The 15773-nt window shown below is 40.8% G+C and overlaps 2 protein-coding genes across 3 annotated transcripts in view; one reads left to right on the forward strand and one right to left on the reverse strand.

Annotated features, from left to right (window-relative positions):
* Nucleotides 1–428, reverse strand: part of LOC145492288 (nuclear factor related to kappa-B-binding protein-like) — a 182985-nt gene extending 182557 nt beyond the window's left edge. The window contains exon 1 of one of the 2 annotated variants that reach the window (XM_081471698.1): nt 6–428. In XM_081471698.1, coding sequence (XP_081327824.1) covers nt 6–107 — 102 coding nt within the window. In that variant the 5' untranslated portion in view covers nt 108–428. The remainder of the gene's footprint in view (nt 1–5) is intronic. The other variant, XM_081471697.1, reaches the window with a different exon arrangement.
* A 6838-nt stretch (nt 429–7266) lies between these two features.
* Nucleotides 7267–9714, forward strand: LOC145492907 (uncharacterized). The gene has a single exon (XM_081472285.1). It carries the CDS (start codon nt 7820–7822, stop codon nt 8831–8833), a length of 1014 nt encoding a protein of 337 aa, XP_081328411.1. The 5' UTR covers nt 7267–7819; the 3' UTR covers nt 8834–9714.
* The last annotated feature ends 6059 nt before the right edge of the window (nt 9715–15773 follow it).

Here is a 15773-nt window from a genome sequence, read left to right on the forward strand (position 1 = left end):
CTTACCTGTTCAATTAACTCTAACGGGAGAGCAACCTCTGTGCCACGAAAGTTGCAAACTTCCATTCCTTTCAGATCGCTTTCTTCAAGGCTAGATGCCTCCATCATAAATCTTTGTTTAGTGGACCCTTTTCCCCTCACTTTCGGCTTTTCACCAGAAATCTATTAGACTCATATTATTTCCAGTTTTGTCGATGCACTCTCACCCCACCAAACACTTCATGTAACGACCACATGGTAAAGCTGGTGGGACACATCCTGAAAACATTCCCCATGCGGGGTCATGCGACTATCTACCCATGCACATGATGCATGTATCGTGAAGCATCTTCCCGATCCCCGTTCATGCTATGTTAACCGAAGTCAAAGTTGATGAGCAACGGCGAGATAAAAACTTCGCTTTCTCATTTTCTGTCTTCTACCATTTTAAATCGACTTATATGACACAACCTGGCTCTCATATTTTTCCGCTGGTAATCAGTACTAAGGACTCAACAACCTCTCAGTCGATGGGCTTGGTCGGGTCACGCATTAAAACATAGGCACGCAAGGCGTGCAAGAGTTATTTTTTTGTGTGAAGTGTCGGAGATAGAGGCATTCATGGTACAGTGATGATTTGGTTCATTTGACAAGTTTTTATGGTTGCGATGTTACATCGGTCATGGTAAGATAGCTAAATAGTAAGCCATAAAATGTTTGACTGAACAAACTACAGTAATCTGACACGTTTCTAGATTAATGTAGATGCCATCTTATTTTCTAACATGAAATTTGATTCGTTCTTTGATACAACCCGCACTGTGATTGGTGTGACACGCGCACATGCATAACTCCCTCACTCACCGATCACATAACCCTTCCAACCCCCAAGAGGAATTTTTGCTCAAAAATACTCAAGTTAGTTTAGAGACTTTTTCGCATTTTATACGAGTCGTAAGTTAACCTTTTTACATAACACAACACAACATAACACAACACAACTTCACCGAAAATAGAAAGAAAGAGAAAAAAAACCTCTGACACGTTGAGTCTGATTTCATTAAATTGCGCTTTAACTTGGTGCCACGCATTCTTCAAAGAACATTTAAACAGTTTTCATACTTTTTACCTTTAAAAATATCGGACTGAAATGAATGCCATCAAATAAAACTATTAAACTGCTACTGCATAGACGTAAAAACCGTCCAGAATCGAAAGCTTCTTTTTTGTTTAATATCCTGGAAACAAGAGGTTGCCTATTTACCGAGTTAGGATTTCGAGTTGGATTTTCGAGTTGGATTTTCGAGTTGGATTTTTGAGTTAGGATTTTCGAGTTGGATTTTCGAGTTAGGATTTCTTGGCGGGATTTTTCAAACATAGGCACGCAAGGCGTGCAAGAGTTATTTTTTTGTGAACTATAAGTCTCGGAGATAGGAGCATTCATGGAACTGTTTACAGTAATGATTTGGTTGATCTGACAAGTTTTTTGGTTGCGATGTACAGCAAGAAAGAAACTGGGAGTTTATGGTGTACATACGATGTTACATCGGTAATGGTAAGATAACTAAATAGTAAGCCATAAAATGTTTGACTGAACAAACTACAGTAATCTGACACGTCTCCAGATTAATGAAGAGAGCATCTTATTTTCTAACAGGCAATTTTATTCGTTCTTTGATACAACCCACACTGTGATTGGTCTGACACGCGCACATGCATAACTTCCTCACTCACCGATCACGTAGCCCTTCCCCCCGGGGGGGGGGGGACTCCCTTATATGGGCTATATAGGTCTGTGCGGCCCCGAAGGGTATGGTTTTTCAGCCGTTTTGGTCATAAATAGGGTATCGATTTTAGCTGATTTTGGTCATTTTGGTCATAAATAGGGTACGGTTTTTGCACTCTAGCCTTGATATGGGTATGCTTTAAGAAGAAGCCACTTTTTCATCATTATCGAAAAGAAAATCAACAAAAGCCCTTCACAAATTTATATGTTTACGGTAATTTAACATTGGTTTGAACTAGGGAGCTAATTATAACGCAGGTCTGAAACAGGGTTTTGATTTGAGGGTCAGGTCGTAAATAGGGTTTCGAATTTTTGGTCAGGTCATAAATAGGGTAAGGAATATCGCAGATTTTGGTCATAAATAGGGTAAGGGTTTTGGGAAGCGGGCCGCACACCCCCAACCAATTTTTCTGGGAGTACCCCCCTCGGGAGCCCTACCAGTCCCCAAGAGGAATTTTGCTCAAAAATACTCAAGTTAAGAGAACTTTTCGCATTTTATACGAGTCGTAAGTTTACCCTTTTTACACAACACAACGCAACAACACTACTTCACCGAAAATTGAAAGAAAGAGAAAAAACCTCTCGGACACATTGAAAGTCTGATTTAATTAAATTGCACTTTAACTTGGTGCCACACAGTCTTCAAAGAACATTTGAACAGTTTTCATACTTTTTACCTTTAAAAATATCGGACTGAAAAGAATGTCATAAAATGCCCATCAAATAAAAATATTAAACTGCTACTGCAGAGACGTAAAAACACTCTAGAAATGAAAGCTTTTTTGTTTAATATCCTGGGAACAATAGCCGATAACTTGTAAGCTCTAATTGAATTTACTCCCATATGAAAAACAAAAGTGTCGAGTTACCATTTCTAACTAAAAATAGTAAACATCTCGTGGGAACAAGTGGTGACGATTCGTCAGCTCTAATTGAATTTACTACCTTGTGAAAAACAAGAGTGTCAAATTACCCATTGTGACTAAAAAATAAAAATATCTCGTTATATTTGCATGCAATAAGAACAAAGCAATCGTTACCTGCACTTACTATGGTAAACGTTAGAACTGCTTCAAATCTAAATAGTCTCGTCTCCTCTAAAACATGTCCTAAGAACTAGAACCGACGATTCGTGACCTCTAATTGAATTAACTCCTTGTGAAAAACAAAAGTATCAAGTTACCCTTTGTAATTAACAATAAAAATATCTCGTGCCATTTGCCTACTACTCATGAACTGCTTCAAAACTCATGACTCATCTCGTTCATAACTAGCCACCATTACACTGAAAATTATGCACTCTAAAACAACCCAATGTACGTATGTAACTGTCACACTCCCCTCCAAACCGGACTAAAAATCACAAACCGGCAACATACATGTCACTCTTTATTTTTCAATTACCAAAGTCCTTGTGTTTATACATACCTTGTGTTTCTCACGTACCATTTACCTTTACAACAAGAAATTTGATTGGCTGTTCATAGTAGATCCAATCTGATTGGTGTGACATACATACATCTCTCACTCACTCACTCACTCACTCACTCACTCACTCACTCACCCATTGACCCGTCCATAACATACCCGACGCGCCGACTAAGAGGTATTTTTTTTTACAAAAAAATAACTCAATAAATTTCCAGTGGTTTGATGATTTAAATGGTTGACAGGCCAAACACGACTCCTATTGGTCAAGATAGAACTAGCCAATGGCGTAATTTACTTTTTGATCCTTATTTGTTTGAAGCTCGACCTCGTTATTGTGTGTTTCTTTGACGGCATTTTTCTAGATTTCTAGGCACTTGATGGCTAATCAGTGACATCAGTGTTAAATGGGGTTGACAAGCCTACACGATTCCTACGGTTCGTGGCGTTTGTACATTTGCCGTTCCCTGTTCGGTCACTCGACCTTTTGTTGTTTCACTTGTGTTTATGAAGGGCACTTCATGTTGTGTTATAAGGAGGAATTTTAGGTAGAGTTGAACCGTAAGACCATGCTATAGCAAAATCTTTAGAGGTCATAGGTTTTTATCTGCATGTCGCTTCGTCGAGTTTGACACCCCTGTAATTTGCCATGTGTTGATGCCTTTTTTAGGGTCATTTATATTGCAAGATATGTTTTTAGGTCTCCAAGTGTTTGCTTTCGAGGGACAAAATATGAAATTTACCGTGAAAATTTTGCTTACTTGCATTCTATATTGTGACACCGGGCCGGCTGTGATTAGAACTGTTTGCAAGTATCGTGAGTAGATTCTTATTACGGATATTATATTATTTCTCCTTGTACGTTTTTCTTCTGAGACGCCGTAGCTTTGCTTCGAGAAAGCTATACGTTTCCCCAGAAACATTCTTTTGTTTCTTGCAGCTACCTGATCGAGCTTATGTTTCGCGAGCTCGATGTATAGGTTTCGTCGATCGTTCTGACACCACGTGATTCAAATGTAGCTGTTTACGCGCAATAAAAAGGCAAAACACTAACCCCACCCCACAGGTATTATTTTGTTGGCTGCACTGGAAATCTACGAGACGGTTTACGGACAAACTAGCCGTTTCGTTGCAGCTGGATTACTAGTAGCCATCTCGAAAGGACCGACTCTACATCCTAACTCGAAAATCCAACTCGAAATTCAATTCGAAATCCTAACTCGGAAGTTAGTTTGTCTCTGGAAACAATAGCCGATAACTTGTCAGCTCTAATTGAATTTACTCACATATAAAAAACAAAAGTGTTAAGTTACCATTTGTTACTAAAGATAGCAAACATTGTGGGAAAGAGTGGTGACGATTCGTCCGCTCTAATTGAATTTACTCCCTTGTGAAAAACGAGAGTGTCAAATTACACTTTGTATCTAAAAAACAAAAATATATTGCATGCAACATGCATGCAACAAGAACAAAACAATCGCTACCCGCACTTACTATTGTAAACGTTAGAACTGTTTCAAATCTTAAGTCTCGTCCCCTCTGAAACATGTCCTAAGAACTAGACGCGACGATTCGTGACCTCTAATTGAATTTACTCCTTGTGAAAAACAAAAGTATCAAGTTACCTTTGTAACTAAAAATAAAAATATCTCGTTGCATTTGCATACTACTAACTCACGAACTGTTTCAAACCTCAAGGCTCATCTCGTTCATTTAACTAAAATCCCCAGCCTAACCCACAGAAAATGTCGAAGTAAACCCAATATATGAATACTTCCTCCTCTTTTATAGAGGAATAAATATGGCCGTTCTGAACTCTATCTGGATCAAATCTTCTCACATACCATTTACCTTTACAACGAGAAATTTGATTGGCTGTTTATAGTAGATCCAATCTGATTGGTGTGACATACATACATCTCTCACTCACTCACTCACTCACTCATAGACATATTTAGTTTTATACTTCCCCGATAATCAGTAGGTACTATATTTCCTTATTAGTATTATCAAAGCTTACATTTATTTTTTCCGGGTTCTGTTGATCGTATAAATACATATGTATATTTTCTTTCTTTCAAATGAACTCTTCATGGTTAAATCAAAATAATGCTTTCAATATAATTTCATGGAATATTCAAGGACTCAAAACCAAGCTAAAACCAACCAATCAAACCATTTCAAATACAAAATTAAATATCAAATCAATTAAATCTAATCTATCAAAATTCGATATTATTTGCTTACAAGAAACATGGGCAAAAGATGAGTCATTAATGTTTCAGGATTACATAGTCCACTCGACCGTACGGAACACGAAAAGTAAACGAGGTCAAGGCGGAGTATCTGTCTTGATAGAGAATAAACATTCAGACCTTGTTTTTCATATAAAGAGTGCCTCTCCAAACATAATTTGGTGTCCCCTAAAACGACAGCTTTTTGGTATAAATTCAGACATTTATCTCGCGGCGGTTTATTTACCCCACTTCAGTCTCAGCGAAAAGCAGGTGAGGACGTCCTAAGCGTTTTAGAACAAGAAATACACAAGTATTCCAAACAAGGTAAAATCATTTTGCTTGGTGATTTAAATGCTAGGACTGGAACTTTAAATGACTTTATTGAAAATGATTGTTGCGATTTCATGCCAGATGATGACGCGTCTAATCTCGAGAAAAATTGGCCAAAACGAAACAACGGAGATTATACCGTTGACAAACTAGGAGGCGAAGTATTACGATTATGTATAGGAAATAAATTGAGAATATTGAACGGTAGAGCTACAGGTGATCTAGACGGCAAGCTAACATCATATCAATCCAATGGAGCAAGCACTGTTGATTACGGAATAGTCAGTGAAGATCTTGAAAACACAGTGCTAGGATTTCAAATACAGCATTTGACGCCTTATTCTGATCACTGTCCAATCGTTCTCAAATTAGCCTCCAGTAATCGTGATATCATGAACTGCAACGCCTCAAAAAATACTCGAAGAAAGGGGGCGTTTCCACAAAACAGCTTCACCAAGTTTCTTTGGAAGTCAGAATGCAAAGATAAATTCATAAGTACATTATCGAGTATTGATATTCAAGACAGGCTTCAATCCTTTAATGCAGCACACCACAGCTCAATAGATGATGAGATTTCACAGTTCAATCAAATACTAAAATCAGTTGCAAAACTAAGCCTGGAGACATCACGTAAAACGCGAAAATGTACGAAGAAACACAAACCATGGTACGATAATACTTGCAGACAACTAAAGAAAAAGCTGCAGAAACTGGCGAAGGAAATAAATCCCACAGCTCCTCGATCACTGCGACAAGAATACTTTACCCTCAAAAAGAAATACGAAACGCTAGTAAAAAAGATGCGCAAAACATATAAAAATAAACTTTTAAATGAAATAAACAATTTGAATTCCAACCGAAGCGGCGAATTCTGGAAACTAATAAACAAAATTCGTAAAAATGAGACGGTCGAAGAAAGTTGCGATATTTCGTCAGAAGATTGGATAAAACATTTTCAAAACCTTTTATATGACGAATCTCAAGAAACGAACGCAAACGTCATATTTCCAAACAATCCTGACCAAACAACAACTATGACCGATGAAATTTTAGACGCGCCTATCACTGCAAAAGAAATTCATGATCAAATATCTAAACTCAAAAATAAAAAGGCTTCTGGTACGGACACCATCCTGAATGAAATGATCAAACATGAGCGGTATTATCTCATGCCTTCTCTAGAAAGAATATTAAACGACATCATTGAAAACCGCTATGCGGCACCTTCCCAACTGAATGGAACATTGATGTTATAAAACCAATATACAAACAAAAAGGCGATAAGAAATCTCCAGCCAATTATAGAGGAATTACTTTAACCAGCTGCTTAGGGAAACTATTCACATCAATTTTGCAAAACAGATTGAATAAGTTCATCGAGCAACATAATGTTCTAAATCCAGAACAATTTGGATTCAGACCAAACTCTAGAACCACGGATAGTTCATTCATTTTCCAGCAATTACTCCATAAATACACCAAACCTCACAAGAACCTTTATGTTGGTTTCATTGACTACGAGAAAGCCTTCGATAGCGTATGGCAATCCGGTATGATTCATAAATTACACAAATATGGAATTCAAGGAAAATTCTTGAATGTTATTAAGTCCATGTATTCGTCAATTAGGAGTTGTGTTAAAATTAATCAAAACACGCTTACCGAACTTTTTTCATGTAACAAAGGGATAAGACAAGGTGATGGCCTAAGTCCAGTTTTATTTTCGTTATTTATGAATGATCTACCGCAATATTTTAAACAGAACAAATCTCCAGGTGTGATGTTAGGGAATCGCTCTATGAACTGCTTAATGCATGCAGATGATTTATTAGTAATCAGTCCTTCTCCGGAAGGGCTGCAACAATCGCTCAATGTAACTCATCAACACGCTCAGCAATGGAAGCTCAAAGTCAACACTAAAAAGTCGAACATAATCATATTTAGTAGTAACGGGCAAAACAAAAACAATACAAATTTCAAATACAATAATGAAACTTTACAAATTGTCGATAAACAAACATATTTAGGTGTAAAAATGACTTCATCCGGTCGTTACACCTATGCAAGAGAAATTCTCAGCAAAAAAAGCCACAAAAGTTCTCTCGATAATAAAAAGATCCTTTTCTAACCCAGATTCAGCAACTATTGCGATTAAGAACAAACTTTTCGATGCCCTTGTTAAACCCGTGTTACTTTATGCATGTGAAATTTGGGGACCAGAACTATTGTCATACAGAACGCATTTTGATAAAAGCACAATTGAACAAGTCCACATTAAGTTCTGTAAACAAACACTAAACATCCCATGGTATACAGAAAATATTTCCTGCAGGGCAGAGCTTGGGAGGTACCCTTTAAGCATTGATATAAAAGCCTCAATCTTTAGCTATTGGCAAAGATTGAAGCATTCTCGTAGCAACGTTTTGTTACGTGAAGCATTTCAATACGCAACAACTTCTACACCTTTCTTTGATGTTACAATTAATGAAGAGATCACTAGGGGGTATCAAGTAACAGAATCAACAGAACCAGTAACACGGCAATACATCAAGAACGGTCGATTAAAAATAAACAAAAATCTTAGAAATCAGTATTCACAAAACTGGCTTGAGACTAAGAACAGTTCATCAACAACTTCAAGGGAAAAATTTGCGCACAAGGAAGTTAAAAAGAGTTATCAATTTGAAAATTACCTGAAAACGGTTACAAACTCAGCACACAGAATTAGCCTGACAAGGCTTAGGTTAGGATGTCACGCATTACGAATACAAACTGGAAAATATGAAAATAAAGGAGCATCAATTCCAGTAGAGGAAACATGCTTAGTATGCAAAGAAAATTGCGTAGAACACGAACAGCATTTCTTGATGTATTGCCAGGGGTACGCTACCATAAGAGTTGAGCTCCATTCTCACATTTCAAACAAAGATGCACTTGACGCAAATCTGAGCGATAACGAGAGAACTAAGTACTCACTTAGAGCTGACAATAGAGTTACATCAAAAATAATAGGTAAATATATCAACTTAATGTTTAAAAAAAGAAAAGAGATTCTCAACTTACAAACGAAATGAGCATTATAATTTTTATTTAATTTTATTTTAATTATAAAAGAATCAAGTGAATGTTATTTCTTATTGTACTAGTTAATGTTAAACCTTTATTGTAAACAGACCAATACCTCCCTTTGGAGAGTAAGGCGCAATAAAGATCTACTTCTGCTTCTACTACTTCTACTGCTACTGCTACTGCTACTGCTACTGCTACTGCTACTGCTATTGCTACTGCTATTGCTACTGCTACTGCTACTGCTACTGCTACTGCTACTGCTCTCACTCACTCACTCACTCACTCACTCACTCACTCACTCACTCGTCCATTCACCCATCCTTAACATACCCGACGCGCCGACTAAGAGGTATTTTTTTACAAAAAAATAACTCAATGACCACACAAACAACTTCATAATAACAATATCCTTCCTACAATTTTTACTTCGGTCAACAAAACTAGCCCGTCCAAAACAAACGCTCGAATCCCAATCTAGTGTTGGGCCTTTTGCTGACAGCGTGTGCGTTGTAAGCATCTGAGCGTCACAGAAAATACTTTCCTTATGTAATTCTCCCTCCATAAAGCTAAATCGATTGACATGTAAAATGTTCGAGTGAACATACTAAAGTAATCTGACAAGTCTCCAGATTAATGTAGATATCATCTTATTTTCTAACAGGCAATTTGATTCTTTCTTTGATACAACCCACATTGTGATTGGTGTGACACGAGCACATGCATAACTCCCTCTCTCACCGGTCACATAGCTCTTCCAACCCCTGAGGGGAATTTTTGCTCAAAAATGCTCAAGAGAACTTTTCGCATTTTAGACGAGTCGTAAGTTTACCGTTTTTACACAACACAACGCAACAACACTACTTCACCAAAAACAGAAAGAAAGAAAAAAACCTCTCTGACACGTTGAAAGTCTGATTTAGTTAAATCCACTTTAACTTGACGCCAAGCAGTCTTCAAAGAACATTTGAACAGTTTTCATACTTTTTACCTTTAAAAATATCGGACTAAATTTAACTGCTACTGCAGAGACGTAAAAACACTCTAGAAATGAAAGCTTCTTTTTTGTTTAATATCCTGGGAACAATAGCCGATAACTTGTAAGCTCTAATTGAATTTACTAGAGACTTTAAGCAACGACAACGCGGACGGCGACGGGAACGCCATAAGATCAGGGAAAAGCCAAAAGGTCCACCTCGCATGACTGGCGGGAAACGGGTTGACGTTCTGCGTTGGGGCCCGACGTGAGTGAAGCTCATTTCGCGTTGTTTGAAAACGTGAGATTTCGCTTTCGTTTCCTCTGCTGTGTCAACGCTAAATAACGCGTGTTACTAATTTCGAGGAACTTTAATGCTTGTTTTCTCTTGTTATATGAGATATTTCATTTTAAAGAAACGTCGAGAAATCTGAAGCGAACACAAGCCAGCCGGCGAACATTTGAGTACCGTGAAATATCTTTTTTTTGAAAGCTTATGTAAATAAAAACAACTTACACGAATTTCAATCGAAATTTTTCCTTTCAAGAAGTTTTCAAATGTGAAATGGCTCATTATGGTGAAATTCTAACACATTTAAAAGGGTAGACACCATTAAAACTTGTGTAGCTGTTTCCATTTTCAGTCGTAAGATCAGTGGTTCACCTAGATCTTTATCAGTCGGCACACTGATTTGTCGCGCCAGTCTGATTAAACATCTGCTGATAATAAGTTCATTTACTTCATTGTACAACTCAGCGAGAAGGGGCAAGTTGCGTTTGTGGAAGCGAAATTCGGACAGGCACTCGTCGTCTTCAAACCATCGAAGTTAAAATCAGGAAAGGAATCATTAGACCGGTTTAAATCGTACAAGAGTAGAAGTTCGTGATCGTTTAACACACCTTCATCGTAGATTATCAAGAGTTGATTGCGAAGTTCTTTCTATGAAGTGATCCTAATTCATCCTGATAAGCAGAGGACGAATATCAATTACGCTGTGTCTCTATGTCCGACTATGGTTAGCCAAATGTTGCAAAATTCAACAACTTGCACCTTCACATTCAACAACTTATATTTATGTTCAACAACATATATTTATATTCAACATTTTATATTTATATTCAACAATACGCATTTTCTTTCAACTTCAACCGAAATTCTTTTCATTCAACAAAAAAATTTGTTCAGCTTCAACCAAAAATAATTTTATTCAACAACAATATTTGTTCAACTTCAACCCAAATGATTTTCATTCAACAAAAATAATTATTCAGCTTCTACCAAAATCATTTTCATTCAACAACAATATTTGTTCAACTTCAACCACAATTATTTTTGTTCAACAATAATATTTATTCAACTTATATCATGCATAGAGATTTAATAACATACCTTCTTTTATGACAAAGGTTTTGAAAGTTCCCGGACATTCAAGACATCATCATTCAACAAAATTCCCCGTCCCTCCCCCGCCGAACTACCCCGAACGCTGTCACAAATCCCTAGTATTTTGGGTACCCAAAACACTGAAAGCGTAAAACTGATGCAACTGAAATCATTCACAATTCTGTTCAAAACCCATTTATCCTCTTACGAAGCTTTGTCTCAATAAATTAAAGCGTTCTTTAGCTTGATATAAACACAATACGTCTCTGAAAATAGTCGCAATTCATAACAGACTGTCTGATCCGAGTCCGCAGTTATAACGACATACAAAACCGAATTCACGCGCCAAAGATCCTTGTATGAACATGCGCTTGTCCGGCTGCCGGACATGTAGCCACAGCGTATCAATTATGTCAATAGGGAGTTTAAGCAAATCACTACGGCTGGTGCTACTACGGCTGCCGTGACGGAAAATGTCTGGGGAGAGTACGTCTCGGTGGTCTGCCAAATTTTAAGTTTAGCGAGTAAAGCGAAATACAAAGATGAAGAAATACAAAGATGATCGAAATACAAAGCGAAATACAAAGATGATCGGCTAAGGAGTTTAAAATCTCTTTTATTTAGTTTCTCACAGCCAAATGGCTTCGGTCAAAGGACGATGGCCGTTATTCGGTAGGACGAACAAATTATTTCCGAGCGAAAGCGAATGCCATACACTTTGTACCATAACAATTTGATGGATGAAATATATAATTTCAGAGACAAATATCTCAAAGAATATCGAGTGAAGAACACAAATATATCAATACTCGAAGAAGCAAAATAGCACGGTATAGTTATCCAGATATAAAACATCTTCACTAAACCCTCAAAGCAAACTTAAAGTGCCACTGAAACGAAATTTTCGTACTCTCTTTTATTATCCCAATCTATAGTTTCAAACGTGCTTAAAGTAATGGTGAACTTTATTTCTGCAAATCCTAACGGAAAGTGCTTTTTTTAGCTGTTGAAATCGACTTTTTGGAGCAAAACTGAGTAGTGAAGTTAGCTCATAGGGGCCGTAACCAATCAGGAGCCAGGGATTGTACCACGTGACCAGGATTTTCCCATACATTCTTTTAAATTTGAAAATCCAAGATGGCCCCTTTGGTAGCAAAACATGGCGCCCGTGACGTCACAGTTCGCGCATGCGCAAAATAAGGCGAGAGACCGGAAGTGAATTTCAAAATTGATTTTTATTGATTTACACAGGAAATTACATGGGTGTGTATCCGTATGGAAACGACATGAAAGTGTTCGTGTCTACGACGCGTTTGTCGAAGACGAGTCCGTATCGTTTAGTCCGTGTGATGACTTTGAGATGTTTGGTGGCTGGGTTTCTCCAGAAGAAGTTGGGGTTGACGACGTGGACGTTGCGTCGTTGCTCGAGAGGTTGTGTGAGTTCGTCGAGTAGATTTTGTCGCATGACGTCATAGTTGAGTTGCCTGGATCCTCGTACATTGAGTGAGAAGCCTCGGACTTTGCAGCAGACTTTGCCTTGGCGGGTTCTGTATCCGTAATTTTTGGGTCCAGCGGCAGTGAAATCGGTTATGAAGTCGCCGTCGTCGAGTTCGTTGGTCATCTCGCCCAGGTAATCGCCTAGCGGAACGTCGGCTTGACCTGGTTTGTGCGAGTAGATGACGGAGTCGGTGTCGAAGTAGAGAACTTGTTGCTTTAAGTGTTCTAGGTAGCTGTATAATTTGAGACGAGCCCAGCAGGTGGTGAAAGCGGCGACGAAGATGTTGATTCGTCCGTTGTCGGGTTGATTGTCTTTGAGTTCGGCGTGGACGACTTCTAGGGCTTCGTCGTTGGCGATTCTGACTTGTCGTATGTCGTTGAGTGGGTTGGAAACGAGTGCGAAGAGTTGCGCTGCGTTGTAGACGACTTGGGTGGTGGGTTTGTGTAGGTTTTCACCGAACTTGCCCCAGAAGGAGTTGAGCATGAGTTTGGCGGTGGCTTTGCGTCCTGGATTTTTCTGGATCATGGTCGGATCGAGAGCGATGCCTTCTTTCTGTTGGTATTGTTGCACGTACCGTGCCTTGTCTTCTGGGGTGTTACACCAGTTCGGGTAGCCAGCGGATTCCTGTTTAATTTTTAGCCAGGTGTTCACGTAATCGGCAAAGAGTCCTTTACGCCGTTGTTCTGGCGGGAAATGGTGGACTTCGTGGATCTTGTTGAGCGTGTATCCCATGGCAACGGCTTTCTGGATTTCGGGTGTGCACCAGGTCCCTCGTAGCGTGCGTTGCTCGGCCGTGTGTGGGCAGCGATGCGATTTCTCTAGGAGGGGTTTGGTCATTTCGTGTTCCACGCACGAGTGGCATAGTGGAAAGGTGAGTTTACCTCCGTGTCGAAAAGGTAGAACGGGGTGGTATAGTTCGTGAGGAGGTAGTATGTCCACTTTGGCCATGCCGAAGTAGTGATGGATGTCTTGATCTTCGGGGTTGACGATGACTTGCGGGTGTCCTACGGGGTATTCGCATTCTTTGTTGACCCAGGGGTAGAGCGACGTCACGTCGACGTACTTGGTTTGTTCTCCTTGGGTCACGTTGGTCACGTGATGCAGTTTGACGGCGTTCGTGCGCCCTCCGAAGAAGGCTTCTCTGGGCTCGAGCGGGTCGACGATTTCGAACGTGTCTAGGAACCGACGGAGATCAGGGTCGGTTTTGACCTCCAGGTCCCAGTCGCATTCCCACTTGACGCAGAGCTGGTAGCCTTGGCGGCTGAGAAGGGCGTGTTTCTTGAGCGTGGACTCGTAGACTTCCTGTAGAGTGCGATCGGTGTGGCAGATGGGATATCGGTCGCGTTGTCGAGGGAAACAGCGAGGACACCCGTGCCATAGACATCCGTGGAATTCGTAGACGGTTCGAGTGGTGGGATCGTACCCGTCGACCAGGTGATTGGCTAGCCGTACTTCACCTCCGTTTCGTACCGTGAGGATACGATCGCCTTGGTCGGTGTGTTGTAACGAGTGTTCTTGCCAGGCTAGCCATTTCAGGGCTTTGACGGACTGATTGGATCGGGCGCCGTGCCATCCTCGAGGTGGCCTGGAGGCGATGGTGTTGGGCGGGACGAGTTTCTTGCGCCAGAATCGGTTGCAGGCGGATGCGATGGTGACGCATTTCTCCATGGGGTCAAAGTCCGCTTTTTGTTTGAATTCTTGTCGGAACTTTTGACAGCCCGCTTTGAGGAGTTTGACGTCCGACTCGCAGTAGGCTTCCATTTCCTGCCGTAGGACGAAATGGTAGTCATCGTCGACTTTCTCTTGGTACCATTGTTCGAATTCGGCTTTCTTTTTGGCGGACATGCCGTCGGGATCGTACATGTCTCGCGGCGGCATGGGTCCTTCGTACTCTTGGTTTTCTAGGGTGTTGAATTTGTGCGGGAAGAATCCCTTGCACAGTTCGTGGATTCCGAAGGTGGCGGGAAAGTTGGCCAGCGGGAACGGGAGGAAGCACAGGGAGTCTTTGAAGGTCAGTCTGTCGGATCTCAGGGACAGAATCTTGGTGCCTACGGTGATTTGGTCCGTCACTTCTCGATGCGTGGCGTAACAGTGTTGTAAGATGAACATCCCGTCGTAGCCTTTGAGATTGTGAAAGAGGACGATGACGTCCCGATCGTCTCCGTCCACGTCGACGGCGAGGGATTCGAGGTGATCGAACATGTCAGCGGTGCAGGTGGGACCGTAGAAGGAGCAGAATTGATCCTCTTCGTCGTCTTCCAGACAGAGTAGAATGGGTGTCTGATTCCCTTCGGCGTCGGTGATGGCTTCGTAGTCGCAGTACACTTGAAGGGGCGGATCTCTGTTTACCCAGACGCGTGTGTCTGGATCATTGGGTTCGGGTTCTTCGAAGGGTCGACCTTTGACTTCGTCGCGCGGCACGCGTTTCTTTTTGGGCTCGTCTTCGTCTTCGGGGATGCGTTGGATGTAACATCGGTGCGTCGGCAGAAAGACTTTCTTTTCGCAGATGTGGCATTCGCCCCATCCGCATACGTGATCGGGGGTGAAACGGTCACCTCCTCGCCTGTTCCTATCTTTTAGTTCGTAGACGTGGCAACAGTCTGGACACTTTTTGTAAGTGTCGCAGATGGATGGGATGTTCAAGCTCCGCCGTTACAGGTGGTAGTTGTAGCATTGGTCTCCGAAGAATTTTCTGTGGCACAATCGGCAGATGGAGGTGGGTTCGGGAAACTTGCCACGTGCTAGGGGTCGTTTGGCTTCGAGGAAATCGGGACAGTCTTTTCGTTTGCAGGCTGGGCACCATTTACCGTAGCAGGAATGATGTTTAAAGTCGTCGTAGTCATAGCCTCGATTGCATTCGTCGCAGAAGTAGGATTTGCTGAGGAACCCACTGAACGAATTGCATCCGTCGTAGTGACTGTCTTCTTTGATGAGGCGAATGATCTTGTCCGAGGGTTCGGGTCCCGCGTAGATGAGCATGTGTGGCGGATCGATGGAAATGACCTTGAGTTGGTACCCAGGTAACGCGGCCTGAAACTGTTGCAGTTCTGGAATGCCGCAAGGTCCTTCGGGAACGTGGGCTAGACGGTG

Source organism: Orbicella franksi, chromosome 7, assembly GCF_964199315.1.
Source record: "Orbicella franksi chromosome 7, jaOrbFran1.1, whole genome shotgun sequence".
In the NCBI taxonomy this organism is placed as follows: domain Eukaryota; kingdom Metazoa; phylum Cnidaria; class Anthozoa; order Scleractinia; family Merulinidae; genus Orbicella; species Orbicella franksi.

Excerpts from the sequence above, each read along its gene's own strand:
- LOC145492907 (XM_081472285.1), top strand. The coding sequence starts at position 7,820 with ATGCAAGAGAAATTCTCAGCAAAAAAAGCCACAAAAGTTCTCTCGATA.